The 23,615-nt window shown below is 32.1% G+C and overlaps 1 protein-coding gene across 1 annotated transcript in view; it reads left to right on the top strand.

Annotated features, from left to right (window-relative positions):
* The window catches only part of TTLL5 (Tubulin tyrosine ligase-like 5), a 65,398-nt gene extending 43,301 nt beyond the window's left edge, over nt 1–22,097 (top strand). Inside the window, exon 13 of the mRNA XM_072523677.1 lies at nt 4,723–22,097. Coding sequence (XP_072379778.1) covers nt 4,723–4,918 — 196 coding nt within the window. The 3' untranslated portion in view covers nt 4,919–22,097. The remainder of the gene's footprint in view (nt 1–4,722) is intronic.
* The last annotated feature ends 1,518 nt before the right edge of the window (nt 22,098–23,615 follow it).

Genomic DNA, 23,615 nt, shown 5'->3' with positions numbered 1-23,615 from the left:
TGGTTTAGCTCGAAGTGTACAGAGATAGAGTCATTACAACAAAAACATGATTCATTTAACCTCCATAAAAAGATTAAAGAAGCGGCAGGCTTATATAAACACAAGAACACTGGATTCCTGACAGATAATCAGGGAAACATAGTACTGGAAATAGAGCATAAAAAAGATATTTGGATCAAATACGTGGAAAAAACTTTTGAAGATATACGAAGTAACACTGGTATTACAACAAACACCAATTGCGAATCTGGACCACCATTTACAGTCGAAGAAGTAAAATATGCCATCAAAAGCACCAAAGATGGTAAAGCAGTAGGCCCTGATAATTTTCACTCAGAATTCTTAAAACTTATGGACTATGATGGCATAAAATGGTTGACAAATATATTTAACAGTATATATGATACGGGCGTGGTTCTCCAAGAGTGGTTAGTGTCAACTTTTATAAATCTTCCAAAAAAAACCCAATGCGAGAAAGTGCGAAGACTATAGAATTATAAGCCTTATGAGCCATTTACTTAAAACATTTCTAAAGGTCATCCACAAAAGAATATATACAAAATGTGAGGAACAACTAACAAGAACACAATTCGGATTTCGTGATGCTCTGGGAACACGGGAGGCCCTTTTTGCTGTACAGGTGCTATTTCAGAGATGCAGGGATGTGAATTGTGATATACACGTATGCTTTATAGATTACCAGAAGGCATTTGACAGAGTAAAACATGACAAATTAATGACTCTAATGCAAGAAATTGGAATTGACAACAAAGATCCTAGAATTATCAGAAACATTTACTACAATCAAACGGCCAAAATCAAAATAGAAGACCAGTTAACTGATAAAATTGCAATAGAACGTGGAGTACGACAGGGCTGTATTTTGTCTCCATTGTTGTTCAATATTTATTCTGAATGGGTATTTAAGGAAGCTTTAGACGGTTGTGCGAAAGGAATACTAATAAACGGTGAATGGTTGAATAACATTAGATATGCAGATGACACTATAGTTTTTGCCGATAATCTGAATGACTTACAGATATTAACAAATCGCATAACAGAAGTCAGCAACAGATACGGACTAGCTCTTAACATAAAGAAAACCAAATTTATGACAATTAGTAAAAAACCAATACTAAACGCTCAACTTACAATCAACCAACAGAATATCGAAAGAGTCGAGCAATATACATATCTAGGCACCAATTTAAATAGCCAATGGGACCACTCAACAGAAATTAAACAGCGAATAATAAAAGCAAAAGCAGCATTCGTTAGAATGAGAACTATTTTCAACAGTCGAGACATATCATTAAAAACAAAATGCCGTCTATTGAACTGCTACATATTCACAGTTCTGCTCTACGGAATGGAAGCATGGACACTGACTGTTGCATCTATGAATCGGCACGAAGCTTTCGAAATGTGGTGTTATAGGCGCATCTTACGTATATCCTGGGTTGACAGAGTTACTAATGTGGAGGTCCTGCGTAGAATGGGGAAAGAATGTGAAATTCTCATGACCGTCAAAACTAAAAAGTTGGAATATCTAGGTCATGTAATGAGAAATCAAGAACGTTACGGCCTTCTCCAGCTGATTCTCCAAGGGAAAGTAAATGGTAAGAGAGGACCGGGAAGAAGACGCATTTCCTGGCTTCAAAATTTGCGAAAGTGGTATAACACGACTACCACTGAACTGTTCCGCGCTGCAATAAGCAAAGTGAAGATAGCCGTGATGATCGCCAACGTCCGGAACGGATAGGCACTTTAAGAAGAAGAATACAAAAATAAAAAGTCATTATGTTTGTAATCCCCTACAATCGTAGGTTGTGTAAATATGAAAAACGTTTTACACATTAATTGCTTTTATTTATTGAGAAGCCAGCATCGGAGTAGCACTGAACAACTATAAACATACAGCCTGTCAAATATAGGAATAAGTCATAAGATTTTGTTTGTTTGCATGGAAGAAATAGTCAGAAAACATTCTGAAGAACAACGATGCATCATGCGCACGATCTTATCTATTATTTAGAGGTTATTTTCTCTAACTTCTCGCTCCATGAAGAAAATCACTTTCTTTATTTATTCTCCCATTTGTTGAGCAATCTTTTTTTTTTCAACAGTATTTCAACACAGACTGCACAAGATGCTTATGTGAAAGTAAATTTCGACTAATAGAGTTCTCGACCAAAAATTGAGATTTTCAGATTTATTCCTCTTTCTCTTTTTTTATAGTCTTCTGCAGGTCATCATGCAGGGTAGAGTCGATGACAAAAAGGGAGGAAGTCATGGCTGTGAAATATTCGAGACTTGACAAACATGACTGTAGACGAATTATTCCACGTTGCAGAAGACAGAGAGACATTTAGAAATGTGGTCGCCAACCTCCGTTAATAGGGACGGCATAGGAAGAAGAAGATTCTCTTTCACTGAAATTTTGTATATTCACTTTATATATACATTAATTTCACTAATACGTAAAAATTCTGTAGAAGTTTTGGTTTATTGATTTTTAGGGTTTCTTACTTGTGTACTTCTTAGAATTTTTTTAGCATACTGGTGATTAAACTTTCAGTCACTCCTTTGATACAGATATCTAAAAACTACTTTTGATATATTTGGTAATAACAATATGTAAAAACAAAATATGCAAAATAATAAATGTCATTTTTTACTTATACACAATGTAAAATCATTATTTTAAATACTAAAGGTGGAAAGGTAAAGGTTTAAAGATAGCTTTGATCAAAAAGTAGAATTTTTGAAAATTAATAATAACTTTTCTAAAAATGCACAAAAAACTTTGATTTCGCGTGAAAATAAGGCAATATCTCAAATATTCAGCTTTAAAAATTTCAAGTTTTACCTAATTAGTTATTGCAAAATTGCAATTGTTTATCCTAATAAGCTTTTATCTACAACTTTATTACGTGTAAACTATTGGGTCTACATGAATTTTGAAAGCACCATATTAAATAAAAAGGCTTATTTTACCAAATTAAATCATTTAACAATTAAAAAGTTTATGTTAAATATTGTAAAATAGGTTTGCAAAAGTACTGTGATTTTAAGCTGATAAATTATTTATAATATATTAGATAGATTATTTTTATTCGCCATGTTGACATTTTTACACGAAATAAAAAAAAAAACATAATGCCCTACGACTCTTAAAACTTATTAGATAGATTATTTTTATTCGCCATGTTGGCATTTTTACACGAATTAAAAAAAACCTAATGTCCTACGATCCTTAAAATCCGAGTTAATCCTTTTTTTTCAAAAATGCAGAGTTTTTTTTTATAAACAATAGGTAATTTAAAAATAACCATTTGAAAGATGTAAGTTGCAGTTTAGATAAAAAATTTTGAACAATTTAAAAAATGAGCTGTTTATGATGCGACAAAGATAAAGGGATTAAAAGCAAAGCGATTTTACTATTTCAAAAACTGAATTCATAAATTCAAATTTATAAAAGTCGTAATATCTCCAATTTTACTTAACGTCTGTGATTTTAAGCTTATAAATAATTGTAATACCACGTAGTAAGTTATTTTTTATTCATCATGTGGGCATTTTTACAAGAATTAAAAAAAAATATAATGTCCCACGAGCCTTAATTTTCGAGGTAGCGTTTTTTTTCAATAATTCTCCGGAGTTTGTTCATGAACAATCATATGTTTAAAATGGACTATTTCAAAAGATTAAGAGTTCAAGTTTAGAGAAAAAATAAAAAACAATTCGTTTAAAAATGAGCCGTTCATGATGCGCTAAAGATACATAACAAGTAAATTAGATCAGCATGTGGTACCTTTTGCTCCTTTCATTGGACCTAATTTTATTTTTATGGACGACAACGCGCGTCCTCACCATGCTAGAATCGTCAACCAATATATAGAGGAGGTGGGAATTGTCCGTATGAACTGGCCGGCTTGCAGTCCCGATCTCAATCCCATAGAACATCTATGGGATATGATGGGAAGACGTATTCGAGCACGAGTACCCCGTCCAAACAACTTGACTTACAGCAGCCCTTCAAGAAATATGGGACCAATTGGATCAATTTGATATCCAGAGGTTAATTACCTCAATGCCTAGACGTGTACAGGCTGTTATAAGGGCCCGAGGGCGAAACACTAGATATTGATTTATTATCAATGTTTTTTTTAATTTCAGAAAGTTTTGAATATTCTTGTATTTTTGAGTTTTGGCGTATGTCTCTATAAATAAATGATTTTTTTGGATAATCTGTAAAAATTATTTTAATCTAACAAATACTTTTACATATATACCTGATTTAAAACTAATATCTTCAAACGTTTTCTTTTTTCAACAAATAATACCCATGGATCGATTTTTTTGCACCTGAGTGTATTTTCAATAATTTGCCTATTTTGTTTATTATATATTATTATCACCAACTTTATTAAAAGCTGTTGTTAAATACCTGTATCAAAGAGTGTTACGAAAATGGCTTTTAATTTGCTAATTTCTCTGGTCTACCAGTCAGAAATTTAAATTTCAACGTAGCAATCAGAACCTCTAAAATTGTAGTTAATTCCCCAAGAGCTTAAAACATTTCATCAGGAGGTTGGTTAACTACATGAACTTAGATTATTATTAAAGTAGATATTATTTTAGTTTTACAAAGAACTATCCTAGATTAACATTAAGTTTTCATTCTCACCATTTAACAATAAATATTGAACTTATTTTCAGAGAATGTGACCTGGAGGAGTTGTTGATTTACCAGACCACGCAAAATGTGCCAAGCTATGCTACAAATTCAAGCTTTCCAGGTTTGTTAAAGTGTATTCCAGCAATACCAAAGCATTACGGCCTCAAACCCCCTACTAAAATAAATAAAGCAAGAGCAAACATTAAAGGTCCTACACAAGTTGAAGTCCCTCACTAAGCATTTGTTTTGGTGTAGTAATGGTGAAAACGACTTGATAACTAACCAAAGATTTTTCGTAACCGGTACCAATCAATACTATTATCAAAGAAAATGAGCTTTTTTATATATCTAGAGATTTCTTTTGTTGGTTTGTTACTAATTTTGGCTTAATGGTTATAAAAAGTTAATAACTTTATTATATGGTACTAATTTATTATATTATCTTTATTCAATTGCAATGCCTGCAAAAAACAGTTTTATATCATTATATTCAAACTAAGTCAGATGCCCTAAAATAGGCCCTATATAAAATGGTTCTAGTCTATATATAGACAGGAAAAAAGGTATATCGAAGCAGAAAATATATTTAAACCACACAGGAAATTGGTTCTTTGCAGGTTATTTCAAAGAAGTCAATTTTTGTTGTATATTCTACCTGCTTTTGTATAATGCATTTATTTCTCGGGTATTCAGGAAGTAACAGAAAAGTGTGAAGGAATGTTTATAAAACTTATAAAAAGTTTATAACGACAAGAAGAGACCAAGTTTAAACTGGAATTTGCTTTTAAAAATTAAGTTTTCAAATACATTAATATACTGATTTATTATATACTAATGATACCTGAAAATGTAATTGTAATTTTAAGAATTAATCGCTACAATATAATACCGACAAGAAAAACTGTAGATTCGCGAATTTTGTCACTGACTGAAAGAACAAAAGGCTGTTGATTCCCCTTTTGTCAAATATATAAGTATTATTCATGTCTGCGTATCGTTTAATACCTACACTAGAATACTTTTTGTGTTCCAGAAAGCCAAAATTCAGTACAAAAGAGATATCTCTAACTAGAAATGTCAACTATTGAATATTTATTTTTAGAGGACCAATTTTTTGGGTATAACCCTTTTGTTAATAATTTTTCTTACTTATTTTTTGTACCACGTTTTAATTTGAAATAAATGCCAATAAAAACGCACATTGTACATGCACAATTGAATTTCATAGTATTTTTATTGTCAAGAAATGATATATATTAGCATATATTAACACATTGTCCACAAAAACAAATAGTAGTAACGTTGAGTGGAAAACAAACAGGATCGTAGTGTTTTGCTGTGGATATGGATACAAAATAAATTTAGTATTTTAATAAGGTTGACGAATATGTCTCATTCAGTACATAACTAGTCACTTTTCTGTAATTCATATCGGTTACTTAGAATTCTTGGTTAAATGCATATACTTTCAGTATTATTACACTATTAGGTATTTTCTATTAATAACGTCACTGGTCCTGTTCTTATTGGTTGGTAACACTTTTTATTAAATTTTGTGATATTTTTGCATTGTCTACTTTTTATCATTTAAGATAACATTTCTGTGATAATTGAAGAGAGATTTGTTATTCCAAAAACAGAAATATCGTACCTATGTAGCATTGACAATGAAACCAATACTGTTAGAAAGTAAACCCAATTTAATTTATTGAAATAAAAGTATTTACCTTGTTATTTTTGCTTTATGTTACGTTAATGTAGATATTTATTTACTATTCAGCTACAACTGACTAAAATGTCTTGGAGACATCTTAAACCGTATTTATACTTTAATTTAATACCTTCATTTGACTTTAAATAGACTTAATAACAGAGAAGTGTTTTGATTTAAAAATGCTTCAAATATAACATACCTGTGCTCATAATTTTCACATTAATATATTTCTCATAATTCAACTATAAGAAATTATGTACAATTCGAAACTTTAGCGGGAAAACCGAAAAACAAGTTGATTACAAATACAGAAAACGCGGTTTTTAAAATAACCCATTTTAGAGAAATTTGTAACTGTCTCAATAGCGTATTCGCTCCGTGCGTGACCATGGTAGGGGTACCTTGAAACGATGCCAGCGTGCGTAGCGGCGAAATATGACAAAATTGTAATCATGGAATCTTTTTACGCATAAATTTTATTAAAAATATGTGCAAATACATGTTGCGTATTTAATTGTGCTAATAATAGCAAAAATAGTAAGTGTAGTTTTTATAGGTTCCCAAAGATTACATATAAATTAGAGAAAAGAAAAAGATGGATCCGTGCTATTAATATGAAAAAGTAAATATCACATAACTTCATTTTTATGCAATTGAAATAGGAAATATTTAAATAATTTACCTTAAATGATATTTTATAAGGCTTCAAGATAACTGCAGAGTGCCTGATGACTTTAGCTTTTATATCATACCTTTTACTATTACTGTTTTTAATTATAAATATGCTCTTTCACGTGAAAAACTTGATTTGCCAGTACTAGATTTTTCCCTTTCTTTTCCGTTTGGGGTTAAAAAGATCTATTATGATGAATTTTGAGAAACCCAGTTTTTAATACTACATTTATTTTGTACATAAACTGAAAAAATATAATTAAAAAGTTAATTATTAATAATTGTCAATTTCGCCTGTATTTAACAATGTCAAACAAATGTCATATATTTAACCTGAAAATTGGTAGGTCCAAAACAGTCAGATGAAGGCGGTAGGTGTCGCGTCAGTCACGCACGGAGCAAATTTAATAGCCCATACCAGCAACTAAAATTTCGCATATACGCCACTGAATGGAGACTGAGTATCCAGTCGTTTTGCCGGTGGGGTGAAAATACGTTATTTTCGCAACCAGCTCCAACCTTACCGTAATTAGATGGTGTTATGCAAACAAGAGTCAACCCACACAAGTCTGATTTTGAGATACATAACTTTAAAGCCCATAATCTGTTACAAATCTTTCTTTCTTTCTTTCTTTCTTCCCTTCCTTTTACCCTATCAGGGTGTCGGATTTGGGCTAGCTATTTTAATTTCCATTTACCCACCTCTTCCATTCTTTTCTGTTTCCTGCCATTATTTTCAATTCCTCGAGTGATGTTTGTTTAAGTTTTCCCGCCTTTACTACTTGCTGTATCCATTTTTTTCTTGTTCTGCCTCTTTTTCTTTTTCCGACGTTTTTTGCTTCATAAATTTTTCTTGTTATTCTATTGGATTTCATCCTCATCAGATGCCCATACTAGTTCAGTTGTCTCTTTGCTATTTTGTTCATTATCGGTTCCTGGTTGGCCATTCTCCTAATAGTCTCGTTACTTAATCTATCCCATTTTGTCTTTCCAACTATCCTTCTTAGATGTCTCATCTCCATTGCGTTTATCTTGCTCTTATGTTTTACCAGAATTGTCCAGTTTTCACTTGCATAGAGCACAGTCGGTATCACTATTGTGTTATATATTTTTATTCTTGTTTCTCGTGCAAGTTCTCTTTTTCCCATTATTGGGGCTAACGCATAATATAACTTGTTTGATTTCTTTGCTCTATTTGTTATTTCCCAGTCTATTTTTCTGTCATTAGTTATTATACTTCCCAGGTATTCGTAAGTTGTTACTATTTCCAATTCTGAGTTTTTACATTTTATCTTTATTTGATTATGTTCCTTATCTCCTTTGCCGCTGATTATCATTATCTTACTTTTTTCCTCGTTTATCTCCATTTTAAGTTCTTCTATTTGTTCTACCCATATATCCATTAGTTTCTGCATTTTATTCTCGGAATCTGCTATTAGTACTATGTCGTCTGCATACATTAAGGACATTAAGGACTAAGTTATCGGTTGTAATCTGCGGTAACCTATTATTGTCTGTAGTTGATTAGTTCTGACTCTAGTGTTTCTTATCAATTCGTTCATTACTATTATGAATAGCAAAGGGCTGAGACTATCTCCTTGTTTAATACCTCTCTTCCAATTAAATGCTTCCGACCTTTCCCCTGTTATTTGTACCCTTCCTTTTACCTCTTTGTAAGTACTTTCTATAATTTTTATCAATGCATTAGGTACGTTTATTTTCCTCAAGCATTTCCCTATAATATGTCTTTCTATCGTGTCAAATGCTGCTCTTAGGTCTATGAATGCTAATACTAGTTTTCCCCCGTATCTATGCTTCTTTCTATTAGGTTTCTAATGATCAAATGTTTTATTATAGTATATTGTGTGATATAGCATTATATCAGTAAAATTTGGAATTACTTTTTTAACACAATTAAAAAAAAATACCAATTATTTCTGTGTAAAATCCCTTTTTCTTTTTAGATTATACAAGAAAGAAGGTTTTTTAAACACAGTAACCCACATACTAATTATAAAACATGTTTTAGTAATACAAAATATAGGACAAAATATTTGATAATAGATAATTAAAAATTTTAATATCATTTAAAAGCGTTTCAAATAATTTTAATCCTCTTCATCAAAGTCCACATTTTATACTCCAAAACCACCTACATCATAAATAAAGTTACCGTGTTCAACTGTTCTTAAGAAATTATAAAATATATCTTAGATCTTGTGGTACTAGCTTTACTATTTTAATAATTTTTTCTTTGGATAGTGGTTTATCTGTTATGTGGCCATAACTGTTGATCCAACTCCATACCTTTGAACGATTTCTGCAGTCGACCTTCTTTTCTATATCTACTATCTATACGTTTTCTTCTGTTGCGTCTGGTTTCATGTAGAGCAAGAAAGACTTTCTCTTTAAAACTTTGATTTCATGAGTCTTGAGCTAATTTACTTTCTTTTTTTTGAGTCAACATTTCTGTCTGTGATACATTTTAATAGTTTGTCAATTGAAACCATTTCGCCTCTTTCTGTTCTGAAAAACAACACATTTGTTTTTTCTCCTAAATTCTTTCATAACATTAATGTAGTCTACATCCGTGTGTCGTGTGTAAGCGCTCTTGGATTTTTAAAGAGCGCTAAACATCCCCAAATTCTAAATCATTGGGCAGAAAGGTATGTCCTGTTAGTAAGTATCGTCAAGTGATAGAATCGTATGGATGTTTATGCAAGGTGTGCGTCATTAAAAGTACTAGATTACTACTGCGGTTTTGACCACCACAACAGTCTGACCGCAGAACCAAGTTGTTAACAGGTGGAATAATATGATCTTTTATGCACTTCCTTAAACAGAATCCCACCTCTTGGGTGCCTCTCTCAGCTTACTGTTCACTTTAAAATACAATAAAGACTTATTATTAGGAAGTTTTTACTACTTTCCACCTGGTTTATGATGTTTTTAATACATCAATTCTCTAATCTGCTGTCTAACTGTGGCGCCAATATGGGTTGATACAGGATTGAGTTATGTAAAATAAACTTAAAAAGCTGACTGAATTGGGGGTTTTTAGCTTGAATTGATGGTTAAACGTTTTTTGCTAAATTGCAAGTTAAGTATTCAAAGATTGTGGGTTAAAGTTTCATTGGTTTCATTGGTGTAGAACACTTATTGGGACAAAATAGGCGTTAATAAAAATGGGCAAATCTTAAACCATATGAGATTTGGTGGAAGATGAAACATCAAATAAAAAATTTTTTTAAGTTTTATTTTTTCGAGCAGTGTTCCAATGCCATTATCCACTTTCTTTAGTGTTCCTCTGGAAATACTGTAAGGTACTTATTTACAGCTACAATGGCTTTTTGATTGGACATTTTTCTGATGGAAACAGATTTTTCTTATGTAAGCTGGATCTGTTTTCACGAATGTTTGTGTCTAGTTTTTCTAGAATTACTAGAAGTATTTTTCCGTTATGGTTTTACTTTATTTAAGATGGCCAATAAGCAAAATTTATTTCGCATTCCAAAACACCGATAAAGAACTCTTTTTTTTTATCTCGATGAAGAAAAATCACTTTTGTTTTTCTTAAGACACGCGAAGCACTTTTTGAAGATGAAGTTTTTGGTGCTTCGCGTCATCTTGGACTTTTTGACAGCCGCGTTTAAATAGGTACCAATTCGCTCATTTCAGCAAAGTGGATTTTCAATTTGGAAAGTCTTTTTACGCACACAACTTTACGCGACACTTATGTATTTTTTCTAAATTAAGTTCGGCCTGTTTCCAACTATCTGTTTCGAAGAATTTTATTTCACGATACCCCATTTTTCCCCTTTTAGCAATACACAATGAACTGCTGCGTGGAATAACTTGCAATTTTAGATGGTGTCTACTAACGCTTATTACAACTTCAACATTTGGAAAAATCATGCGAGTATGATTTTTTTTATCTTTTATCGAGATGGCTTTTATCTTTTATCGAACAACGTTAAAAAACCTTTTTTTTTTTAATTTTTTGACAGAAAAGTGCATTTTTTTTTAAATTTCTTTAGTATGGTATGTCTCGAAGCATGGAACCACACACAAACCTACATCACATTCTTTACACGTATATCTCGATACCTTGCGTTTTTTATCCGTTTCTTTTGTATGCGAACACACAAAACATCTTCTGGAGGCAGTTTTTGTCCTTTCTGTTGCTGAAACAAATGAAGAAAAATGTTTTTCGTTTAATATGGATATATCCGCTGACATGGATGTGGGTTTTTTCACTTCATATTCATATCTAATAAAAAACTATAATATATGTAAATAACGACTGAAAAACAAAAACTTACCTCCTAAAAATCTGATGTATAAGATTCAGTTAAAAGTTGGCAAGCGGCATTGTCTGGTTTGTCAAGAACATAGCATGGGAATTTAGTACACAGCTATCTACTGTGTGAAAAAATAATTTTTTATACTATTTTTTGGTCTTCCTCATGCAATCAATGCTATTTATCATTATGTCCGAGCGGTCGACTAACCCCATTTGTTTATTGTACTCAATAACACAATATGGTTTCCTTACTGGTTCTTTAGTCGTAGGATCAATTTGGTCAAGAACAACCATTTTATTTTCATGCATTGTTGTTATCATCATAACATCTCTTCTGTCTTTCCATTTAAACACCAAGCAAATGTCAGAATTCCTCCAATCTACTTCACCTTTTTTCAATTTTTCTTGCAAAGAAGGCATATGAAACCTTTTAGATCTAACAGTGCCACATGAATTTGTTTTATGTTCATACAAATAATGTGACAAGCTTAGACTGCTAAAAAAAATTGTCAGTAAACAGTGAATGGTCTTTGTTTAGATAGTTTCATAAGCTGAGCCACAATATTTTCAGTGGCACCCAAGCCTTTGATAGTTTCTTCGGTAGAATATGCATTCTTCCCAGCATAAACAATAAAATCCAGAACAAAACCAGTCTCGCAGTCACGTATAACATAAAGTTTTATACCAAAACGGTGGCGTTGGTTTTTATGTATTGTTTAAAAAGGAGTCTTCCCCTAAAAAATATCATACTCTCATCAATAACGAGGTTTTCAAATCGATAGAATTGTGACAAATCTTTGTTTTATTTGTGTCAAAACCCCCTTTATTTTATACAAACGATATCCAGGTTCTGCATGTTCATTGTTAGAGAAATGCAAATATTTCATAATTTGTAAGTATCTGTCTCTTGACATTTTTTTGCTAAAAACTGAGAAGTACAAAAGAGGATCTTTTGACCAATTCTCCTTTGCTTCAAGCTTTTTGTTGCTGGACACAAGCATAGTCAATCCAAGAAATGTAACGAACTCATCTAAATAAAGATGTTTCCATTTTTTATCATTTTTTGCATAGTATACCTGTTACAATTATTATATATTTGGCTGTATCTTCGGTAAAAATTTTCAAAAAATAATCTATTGACTTTGTTTTTTCCGTTAAGTTCATCAACGCCTGTACTCCGCTCTGACTATCATCAAATTTATGTAACTTGGGGACGAATTGATTTTTTTCCCAGTGGATTTATATGTCATTATAATCTTTTTCAATATTATTTTGATCCTTTGCATTTAAGTTGTCACAATTCTCTAAGCTTACATGTTCATCAATTTCTTCTTCAGCACTGCTTTTCTGATCACTTCCTCCAGTTGGCAAATATTCACTCCCACTTACAGAAAATGGCTCCTCTTCATTATCAGAAAACTCAGCTGTGTCCACTATTTTTTGTAAATTAGCCACTTTCTCTGGGGTTAATCCACAATACGCAGAATAATCATTTGTAGTCTTATTATTAACTTTAATTCTTTGGCGCGATGTCTCGGCCTTCTCGTTACACATTTTAATTGCTACTGAAACACGTGTCGAAGTGGCGACCGGAAATTTCAAGTAATCTCTATGCCGCTTGCGCATTTTTCTCTCTAGCCGAGTGTCGTATATATCGGTCGGTGACCGCTGGCAAATTAGCAACTAACTAAAGTCTACCTGCCAATTTCATTTTAAAATTTTGGCTGATTAATCATACACTGGTCTTTAGAGACGGGTAAACATGGTGCACATATATCGGTCAGTCGTCCGTGTGGCAATTTTCTTTCTGTCCGATATATCGGTCAACCGTCCTGAAAGGGATAATAAAAAAATGTTGATAATGTGTCTTCAATAAGTTGTGAAAATTAGGAAAAGGTAAAGAACCAGAAAGTGCAACTCGGTGAGGCATACACGATTGTCGGTGAACTAGCCGAAGTATTAAATGGGAATTTAGAAACTATAAATATAATTGAGGATTAAGACCATGTTACCAATGAAGTTATATTACATTTTTAGAAAGAACAGTTTCTTAGAAACATAAAAATGGAAAAAAAGTAATCGAATGGATATGACAAAAATAAATCTTAACGACTGGCTCTTTTTTAGCGCATGAGGAAAGTGAAACTTTGTTAAATTATCCTTTTTTATGTTGGAATACATTTATTTAGTTCCTAAAATACATAGTTCCTGTTAATATGTCTCCAAGATAGTTTATTGTTGTAATTGAACATTTTATTTTGACCCAATGCCAAATATATCAAACAACCGATATTTTGCTCAATATTTATAATTCATGGTGTCCTCAATTTTTGAATATTTGGATTTATTTAAAATTAGCTGTTGATATTAGTTAAAATAATAAAATACATTTGTACCAACATAAGATATATTTTTTATCTAAAAATCAATTTTCGTATAAATTTTTATAACAATAAAATTTGTGACAAAGTACATTTCTACATTTATGCCTTTAAAAAAAGCAATCATGTTTCAAAATATTGTTTTGTTTTTACATTGACTTATGTTTTGTTGTTTAAACATACCAACTTAAGAAAAAATCTATTGTGTTAGTAATTGGATCGAACTAAAAAAATTCGATCTCTTAATTTTGTGCGGTCTCTCCGTCTGTTGTGATAACTGCTTTTTATTCAGTATTTTAAGTTATGTGGAGGAAGTTTTTAGTTCTGGTTTCGAGAAAAATTGCTCGTGCGTTAATAAAAAGAACTCAAATTCTCTTCACGATAGAAAACTGGTACGCTGGAAAACGACAAAATGGAAGTTAATTTAGAGCAGTGAACTTGTTCTACCAGTTTTACAAGGTTTATTTGGTAATTACTGTACCTAAGAATTATTAGAATTAGAATAATAAGCACAGGCATTTATTGTATACAATATATTTCAGCGATTCTGACGTACATATGTTACACTGCAAAAGGTATTTTCCAATTACCGTATTTTTCATGCATAAAGATATTTTACAGGTCCATAGAAACATATCCACACAGTCCATAGAAGTTGTGGTGAAGGTAGCTACAACTGATGCATGACAGAACAAGATATTGGTATTTGGTGGTGTTTTTAAAACACCACTTTACATTAAAAATGAAACATATGCGATTTTGTTGACTAAAACTCACCTTAACATTAAAGAAATAATTAATCACCTGTCAAATTGATGTCGGAAATTGTAGCTAGTAATGTGACGTCAGTTCCGTCGTCTATCAAAAACATCAACATGCTCCATCCTTAATATATTACATCGATGGTTAAATTTATACGAGATAATGTAGAGTTAAGTTCTGCTATAAAACAATGTCAAAAATGTCAATTGTCACCAGAATAGTACTAGACAAACAGAGACTTACACTAAAATGAGCTTGTGTTTGTTATTTATCAACATAAATAAATGAAAATATTGCTGATAACATTATACTCATGTAATAAGTTCAGTATTGAAGGACACCATAAACATCATATCGTTACCAAATCCAGTTACTTATTTATTTATGTTTTTTCTTTACTTAATATTATTGTAGTTGCAATACAGTGTGAGTGTTAGAACTTGTTTTTAGCACAAGACGACAATTTGCATCAGATTTTAAATATAGTTCTGTTTTTATATGTAATAACTGTACAGTATAATTGTCACAAAAATGGCGTAATGACCTTATCCACAGTATAGTATGACTTATGACTCCATAGTATAGTATTGAGAATATATAATATCGTAGGAACCTTACTTTGATGTCCAGATTAAGGTTATGGCTATTAAAGAGTTAGGTCTTGTTGTTGAATGCACTTATAGCGTTTTCTATGGTACTTTTTATCTTCTGTAAGTGATCCCATTGTTCGTTTACTATAGTTCCAAGATAAGTAAATACTGCCTGCAAAAAGTAACAGTGTCATCCGCATATCGGATGTTATTTACCCGTTCTTCATCTAGAAGTATTCGATGTTCGCAATTCTCCCAGGTTTCACTAAATATTTCCTCTGAATATAGATTAAATAATAGTGAAAGTGTTATAATATATAGCCGCCTGGAATCGTTTTCGGAGGAGATTATTGGTGAATACCAATGTGGCTTCAGACCAAAGAGGTCAACTATAGACCAAATACATATGTTAAGAGGTATACATGAAAAATGTGTTGAATATAACATACCTATTTACAACTTGTATATCGATTTCAAACAGGCGTTTGATGGAGTAGATCGACAAAAGATGTTAAATCAACTATCTATGTTAGGGATACCCAATAAGTTGGTTAAACTTATATGAATGACTCTGGAGGGTTCCAAAGCTATGGTGAGAATAGATGGAGATATGACGCAGGCCTTTGATATTGAAAATGGAGTTAGACAAGGGGATGCCTTATCAACAACACTTTTTACTCTAACTTTAGAAGCTGTTGTTAGAAAACTGGATGTAAACGGCTGTATTAATACAAGATCTATGCAAATATGCGCATATGCGGATGATGTTGCCATAATAAGCCGCAACAAAAGGGTATTGAGCGAAAAAGTCATAGAACTGAAACGAGAAGCTGCTACGTTTGGTCTATATATAAATGAAAACAAAACAAAATATATGGAGTGCACAAAATCGAATGAACATGAGAATCTGAAGGTAGACAACCATACCTACAAATATGCCTCCACTTTTCCCTACCTAGGCTCAATAATAAATGACAACAACAACATTAGTCAAGAAATACAAGCACGGATTCTTAGCGGTAATAAGTGCTTTTATGCATACAAAGACTTAATGAAAAGTAAGTTACTGAATCGTGAGTCTAAGCTGAGAATCTATAAAACAGTAATTAGACCAGTGGTCACATATGGATGTGAAACGTGGACCCTCTCAACCACTGATGAAAATCAACTAAGAATATTTGAGCGCAAAATACTAAGGAAGATATTTGGACCAACCCAATGCAGCGATAGTTCGTGGAGAATTAAAATGAACCACGAGCTGGATGAACTAATGCAGAGCGCAGATATTGTCAGATTTGTAAAATCACAAAGACTAAACTGGCTTGGTCACCTAGAAAGAATGCCAGATAATCGAGCTGTAAAAGTAGTCCAGAGATGGAAGCCCCAAGGAAACAGAACAAGAGGAAGGCCCCGTAAAAGATGGATAGACGACGTAGAGAGGGATCTTAAAACCATGAACATCAGGCAGTGGCGAAGGAAAGTATCCGACAGGGCAGAATGGAAGAACATTGTTAAGCAGGCCAAGACTCACAAAGGGTTGTAGCGCCATTAGAAGAAGAAGAAAGAATAGTGAAAGTGTATATCCTTGCCTAACGCCTCGCAGAATCGGGATTGCTTCCGTCGATTCAACTCCAAGATTTGTTCTTATTCTGGCTGATTGGTTTTATCATAAAATTTGTATTAAATGACAGTCTTTATAATCCATTTGGGCTTTTGTTAGATCATGCATTATTTTTTGCTGTCGAATGCTTTTAATAGTCCACAAAGTAGGTGTAGATATCGTAAGTTATATCTCTGCATCGTTGGAATAATACCTGTATTGTGTATACTGTAATTGTGTGCCTTGTATTCTCTCTTTGCATAGCTTCTATATTCTGTAATGTATATTTTTAAGAAAAAGTTTTAATGCATAGCTCATTAGACTTATTAGCCTATATTCTCTGCACTTTTGCGCTTCCTGTTTTTTTGGTAATGTAATAAATTTTGGAACTAGTCAATCTTCTGGACTGTTGCATGTGTTATAGATATTATTGAAGATTTTACATAGTATTCTTAAAGAAGTTTAAGAAGTTCAGCTGTACTCCATCTGGTCCTGGCTGGTCTTATTTGTCACTAGTAGCCCAGTAGTGGTCCAGTTTCCGTAGCTATTGGGGACTGGTCTTCCCTCTCATCAAAAATAAATTTCGTATGTAATTTTTGTATGCAGGACAATTATTCCATATTGCAGAAGATCGAGAAGCCTTTGCAATGGTGATCGCCAACGTCGGATAATTCTGATATGGCACGCGAAGAAGAAGAAGATGTAATTTTTGCAGTTATTGTCAATAGTCTGTCTACGATTTTTTCTCTATTGTCATTAATAATTTTTGTTCTAGACTATTCTATCTAGCTTCTGATCTTTCTCTGTATCTCCAGTTCTAATGTTATATACATGAAATTATCGTTCTTATTTTTTCTTCTTTCTTCTATCAGCTGCAGAATCTCTGTCGTCATATGCATGTCTTATTTTATTCATCATTAAATCTTCGGTTGTCCACTGCTAGACATAGATCTCCCTCATAATTTTCCATATGTTTCGATCTTGTGCCTCTTGCATACAATTCCTATGGCAACCTGCCAAGTTCCATTTCAGTGTTGTTATTATTGATTAAAGGTTTTTGTTTTAATACATGTTGGTATGTCGGACGAATCGAAAATGTGGTTCAACTTGCCGAAGGCTGTCCAAGTCAGTCTTATGCGATGGATAAGGTCAACGGTTTGGTTATCTTTTCCTATGCGAATCTCATAACCTGGGTATTTATAGGCCATTACCTGGTCTAAGGATCTTGCTCCTACGCATTATACCTCCGCTGACTACAAGATTTGTGATCATCTGTGTTTTAGACATATTTATTTTCAACACCCCTTCTAGCGCGGAAAGGTAGAGTTGATTTAAAAGTTATTTGACCTCATCTATCCTATGAGCTATTAGTACAATATAGTCTGCAAACATCAGCTTTTCTCCGTCTATGTCTATGCCCTTGTCGCTCAGTTTTGCCCTTTTACAAATGTATTCCAAAAACGTAATGAACAGTTTCGATGATATGGTGTCCCCCTGACGTACTCGATGGTGGATCGGAAATTTCTGAGATTGAGGATCACCCACTCTAACACTAGCTGTTGCGTTTTGGTATATGTGTTTAATTAGGTTTATATACCGATAGTCAATTCGGCATTCTGTCAAGAATTCTAACATTTTTTGTTGATTTATGGTGTTATAGGCCTTTTCAAGATCCACTAATATTAAACCTAGTAGTTAATTATATTTAGGACATATAAGATTCGTTATTACCAATAGGTGATCGTTTGTTCCGTATTCTTTTCTAAAACCCGCCTTTTCTATGAGCTGATAAAATTCCAATATATTTTTATATTTTCTAATCGTTTCGTATTTTTTTTGTTAATATACTTTGTAAATATAGGAAAGTAGACATATGTAGTTTCTGAGGTCAGTAGCGTCGCCTTTTTTATAAAGTAAGATAATTTCTGCGTTATGCAACTGAGTTGGTGTTACTGCGGCAGACATCTAGTGAATAGTTTGGCAAGGGCCTGCCATAATCTTTTTTCAGTCACTTTCAAGGCATCTGCCGTATTGCATTACTTCCGGGAGACTTGTTTTTCATTTCTTGCATTGACCATCGAACTTTATAAGGTGCTATGTCTAGTAAAATTTCAGATCCTTTATTAATTACCTTTGGTAATGATCCACTCCGGATATACGGCTGTTCTTTGTATAGTTGGCTATAAAAACTCTCTATAGTGTTCATAATTTGATCTCCATCCTTAATGATTTGCCTGTGCTCATGTAGTCTCAGTAGTTTGCCTCAATGTTTTCTTCATAAAGTGTTACATCTTCTGGAAACATCCATCTTCCACTGTTCTTTTTGAGGATCATTTTTGGCTATAAAAACTCTCTATAGTGTTCATAATTTGATCTCCATCCTTAATGATTTGCCTCTGCTCATGTAGTCTCAGTAGTTTGCCTCAATGTTTTCTTCATAAAGTGTTACATCTGGAAAAATCCATCTTCCACTGTTCTTTTTGAGGATCATTTTTGTTCTTTCGTCTTCAATGTTAACGTGTTCAAGTGGTTTTTGCGCTAATTAATCTATGGTGACTTGCTGGTGAAAATTTATTTAATACTGTTACAACCTGGACTATATCTTTCCGGACTATATTATGAAATCAATCTCATTTTTTAGTCTTTGGTTCAGACTCTTCCATGTCCACTTACGTTGGGGTTTGTTTCTGAAGAATGAGTTCATCACAAAGAAATTCTTCTGATGTAAGAAGTCACGAAACCTCATTTTTCTCACCAAATCCAAAGTTCCCCATAGCGGATTCTGCCTCATCTTGTTTGAATCCCAATTTGGCGTTGAAATCTCCAATTATCATTGTATAATGGGATTTTGAAGTTTGCATAGCTGCTCTAATATCTTCATAAAATTGACCAACTTCCTCATCTGAGTGGCTCGTAGTTGGTGCGTAATCCTTAATAATTTTAAGTGTGTATCTTGGATTTAATTGAATAATAAGATAAATGACTCCGGTATTTGTTTATTTATCAGCTTATTTGATTATTAAAATTTTATTATTACAACATTAATTTTTTGTTTGAATGTGCACACATCATTTAACCTATATATTTTTAGAGGTTTTATCATAGTATTTTAAAATTAAATAATTTTAAGTTCTATTTTAATGGGAATAAGCCACAATTGAAGTTTAAAATAAGTTTATTGACGTTTCAATTTTATTATAATGGCTTATCCCCATTAAAATAGTAATTACTTTAAGATGCCACAAAAAAATTGCTTCAGAAAAATATTAAATGACTTGTTTCCTAACCAAATTTAAAATTTTAATGCATCTGCAATGTTTACTTAAAAGCTGTCTAATGTAGACACTTCGACGATTCTAAACCAAACACTCACACTGTATATTTATTTATTTAGAAGCAAAATAAAAATTAGAATATTTCCACGGTTACACCTATTTTTGATTATTCACAAAAATATATAAATAAGCTGCCAGGAATGTTAATATTTTCTTAGATAATTGTGTAACAACTAATTTATTTAATATCTTTGTCTTTAAATTTTAAAATTAGGCCGACACATGCTCGTATATTCTAGTATTGTAGTTTTTATCATTCTTTATTAATTTCTAATAAAATTAAAAATATAAAAAAGAGTTAGTCCTATATAATATTGTTCTACATTTTAAATTCAGTTACGGCAATATTTGTTTGGTTTATTATTTTTTATTTCCACTACATACTGAAATTTATTGTTAGTATATGAGTAAGTATTTTTAAAATTTGATTTACCAATAATTTTATCCACTATTAAAAGACTTAAATAAAAAAGAAGAAGCGTGTAATTGCTGAATGAAGAAGAGATATAGTTTGCAACTGTGCCGAGTACAACCACGTCTTTCAGCTTCATAAATTCCGAAACGATCATAAAATATTCCTCTCATGTAAGCCAGCATGACTGGCATTATCGATCTCAAAACGTCAAGTAATCTTTAGTAAAGTTTAGTCCCTCATTTATGTTTCAAGTTAACCATAAACTTTGTTTTCGGCATATCTTCATAGAAAATTCAAAATTATGTCCGCACAAAGATACTTAAATGCTTATTCTTCCTAGATCAAGAAATTACGTTCTATATTTTTTGACAAACAAAAATCATCCGTAAATAAAATATTTAAAGAACATATTTGGATCATGATCAATTCTCTTACTCATGTTTTCACAAAATAGTCAGTCATGTTTGGTCTGTTGAATATGCTGACTACGATGTTTTGTCGTAATAGCTGCTTCCTATGTTTCGGGGCTAGTCAAACATGATTAATCAATTTCAACTTACTTCTTTTCTTAACGTACTTCAGTACACCCTCATTTGCACACGTATCACCAAAACAGCATTTAAAGTAAGGATGAGTTTCACCAGTTGAGTCTCCTCCCCATTGGTCTTCTATTATTTCCGGTATAATTATTTCTGCGTATTTATGTAAGAGAATTTGTTCCTAAAGATAATCCATAAGAGAATTTACATGCTGTGTGAAAGTCAAATTTCCCCCAACCAGTTCGCGTTCATAAATGCTTTTGGTACCAGAAGGCCTTTGTTCTCAATTAATTATTCCAGAGATGCAGAGACGTCAACTGCGATTTATACGCTAGTCTGCACGTCAGGATGATGCAAATACTAATAGAAGCAGGAATTAACCAAGATATAAAAATAATGAGAAATCTTTATTGGAATCTAACCGCAAATCTCAGAGTTGAAGGTGAACACACCGAACATGTGAAAAGTATATCATCATTTAATCATATTTTCCATATAAATTTTTAAATTATTTTATAAATATAATTCTTTGTTCTTTCTTGGAAACTTAACACGTGCTCACTCATAATAATAAACTATTAACATAATTAAGGATATGCCGAAAACGTCACTATTTAAACATTTTTTTCATTTTTAAATCATTAATAAATTGTAAAAATTTTTAAATCCTATATTTAGTAAAAAGAACATCTATTTTACGAATGTTGAGACTTTTTCTATGATTATTGTTGATTAACTGACTATAAAAATTAATTACAGCTCTAATAGTTATTAAAACGCACATTTTTTATATCTTCATATATTCCATTGACTTATTCTTTTATACCAAAGAAAAAGATTTGAGCATGTGTCGAGAAGAGATTACTAATTTAGTACTAGCTAACGTTCTAGCAATTTTTAATACTTTTATACACTGATCACTGCGATTATACAAATGCATATGTGATATAGCTTGAAATTTTCAATATTGTAGCTTCTAAGAATTATAACTAACCTCCAGTTGGAGTAGTTTTTGTGTCTATTCTTTTTACTTTTTGTGAAGTTACTACCTTTATTAGTAAATATATTTTCTATTTTTGCATCTCAATAAAGTGTTTTTCAATTATTTGGTTTTTTAATTTGTCTATATTCGAAATTTCGAAGAAAAAATTAATCTTGCAGTTCCACTACAAAAATGATGAAATAGAACTATTTATGAAATATATTCAGCAAGCAGCATGGGAAAATACTGTCACAATAAATTCAAAAGTAAAGGGAATAATTATCCAAAAGAAATCAGAAATCCTATAACAGAAAAAAGGAAAATAAAGAAAACATGGCAGCAAACTAGGGCTACACAAGATAAAACTCCTTTAAATAATGCCTCTCAACAAGCTCAAAGAGAGATACAAAATTTACACCTACCTAGCACTACCGCTGATAGTAGAACTGATTATTTATTGTGGAAGGCAAAAAAGAGACAGAAGATACCAATTTTATACATGCACCTTCAATTAGAAAGGCAATTGGGCTAGAAGCAGTAAAAGTCGAAGAGATTTGCCGTCCATTTAGAAAACACATTTAAACTTAATAGCAATCAAGAAGAACAACACAGAAGGAAGGAGCTTGTTCAGATAGAAGAAAGATGGCCCCAACAACTCTTAGAGAAGTTGCAACAGAGATAAAAGAACATATAAACCCCAAAGAAAGCTCCAGAATATGATCTAATCACTAAAATAAATGCTTCATTCAGGCTGATATTTGTCACAGGTTCTGAAAAGTGGTAGAAGATATTGACTGCAAAACCAAGACAACCTAATGAAGTATCATTCTATAGACCAATCTCACTACTCCCGATGATATCAAAATTGTTTGAAAAACTACTATTGAAAAGATTGAAAACAATAATAGACCGAAAAAATCTGATATCAAATCATCAATTTGGGTTCAGAAGTTAACACTGTACAATTAACCAAATATACAGAATAAAGTGTTGCAAACTTTCGATAAAATTTGGCTTGAAATTAAGAGCTCGAATGTCTAGAGTATTCAGAAATTTTGAAGTCATATTTCGGATAGATATTTCAGAGTAAACCAAGAAGTGTACTACAATTTAAAGGAGATTAAAGCTGGAGTGCCAAAGAGAAGCGTATTAGGCACGATCCTGTATCTTATAAATATATAGGTGTGATATCCCATAATTAGAATAAAACACTATTGCCACCTTCGCAGATGACAGTCATTTTGACAGTAAAAGGCACTATTGACAAGCTGCAAACATCACTTAATAAAATATATTCATGGACAACAAAATGGCGAATCAAATTAAATGAAAGCAAGTCTACCCATATTACCGTTACAAATAAGATAATTCAAAATTTATCAGTTAGAATTAAATGATATTCAAGTTCCTTATGCAACATCAGCAAAAAATCTGGGTATCATCTTAGACGGGAGACTGCGTTGGAAAGCACACGTCCAAAAGAAAAGAAAAGAACTTTGTATTCGATAAAAGAAACTGTATTGGATAACTACTAAGACCAGTATGGGTATATGGTTGTCAACTCTGGAGATGTGCCAAAGCTACTAATATAAATATCATCCAAATATTCCAGAACAAAGTACTGAGGATTATCGTTGGTGC

Source organism: Diabrotica undecimpunctata, chromosome 2 (genome assembly GCF_040954645.1).
Source record: "Diabrotica undecimpunctata isolate CICGRU chromosome 2, icDiaUnde3, whole genome shotgun sequence".
In the NCBI taxonomy this organism is placed as follows: domain Eukaryota; kingdom Metazoa; phylum Arthropoda; class Insecta; order Coleoptera; family Chrysomelidae; genus Diabrotica; species Diabrotica undecimpunctata.
Note: the sequence above shows the minus strand (reverse complement) of the source record. Positions and strands in the feature narration are given on the sequence as shown.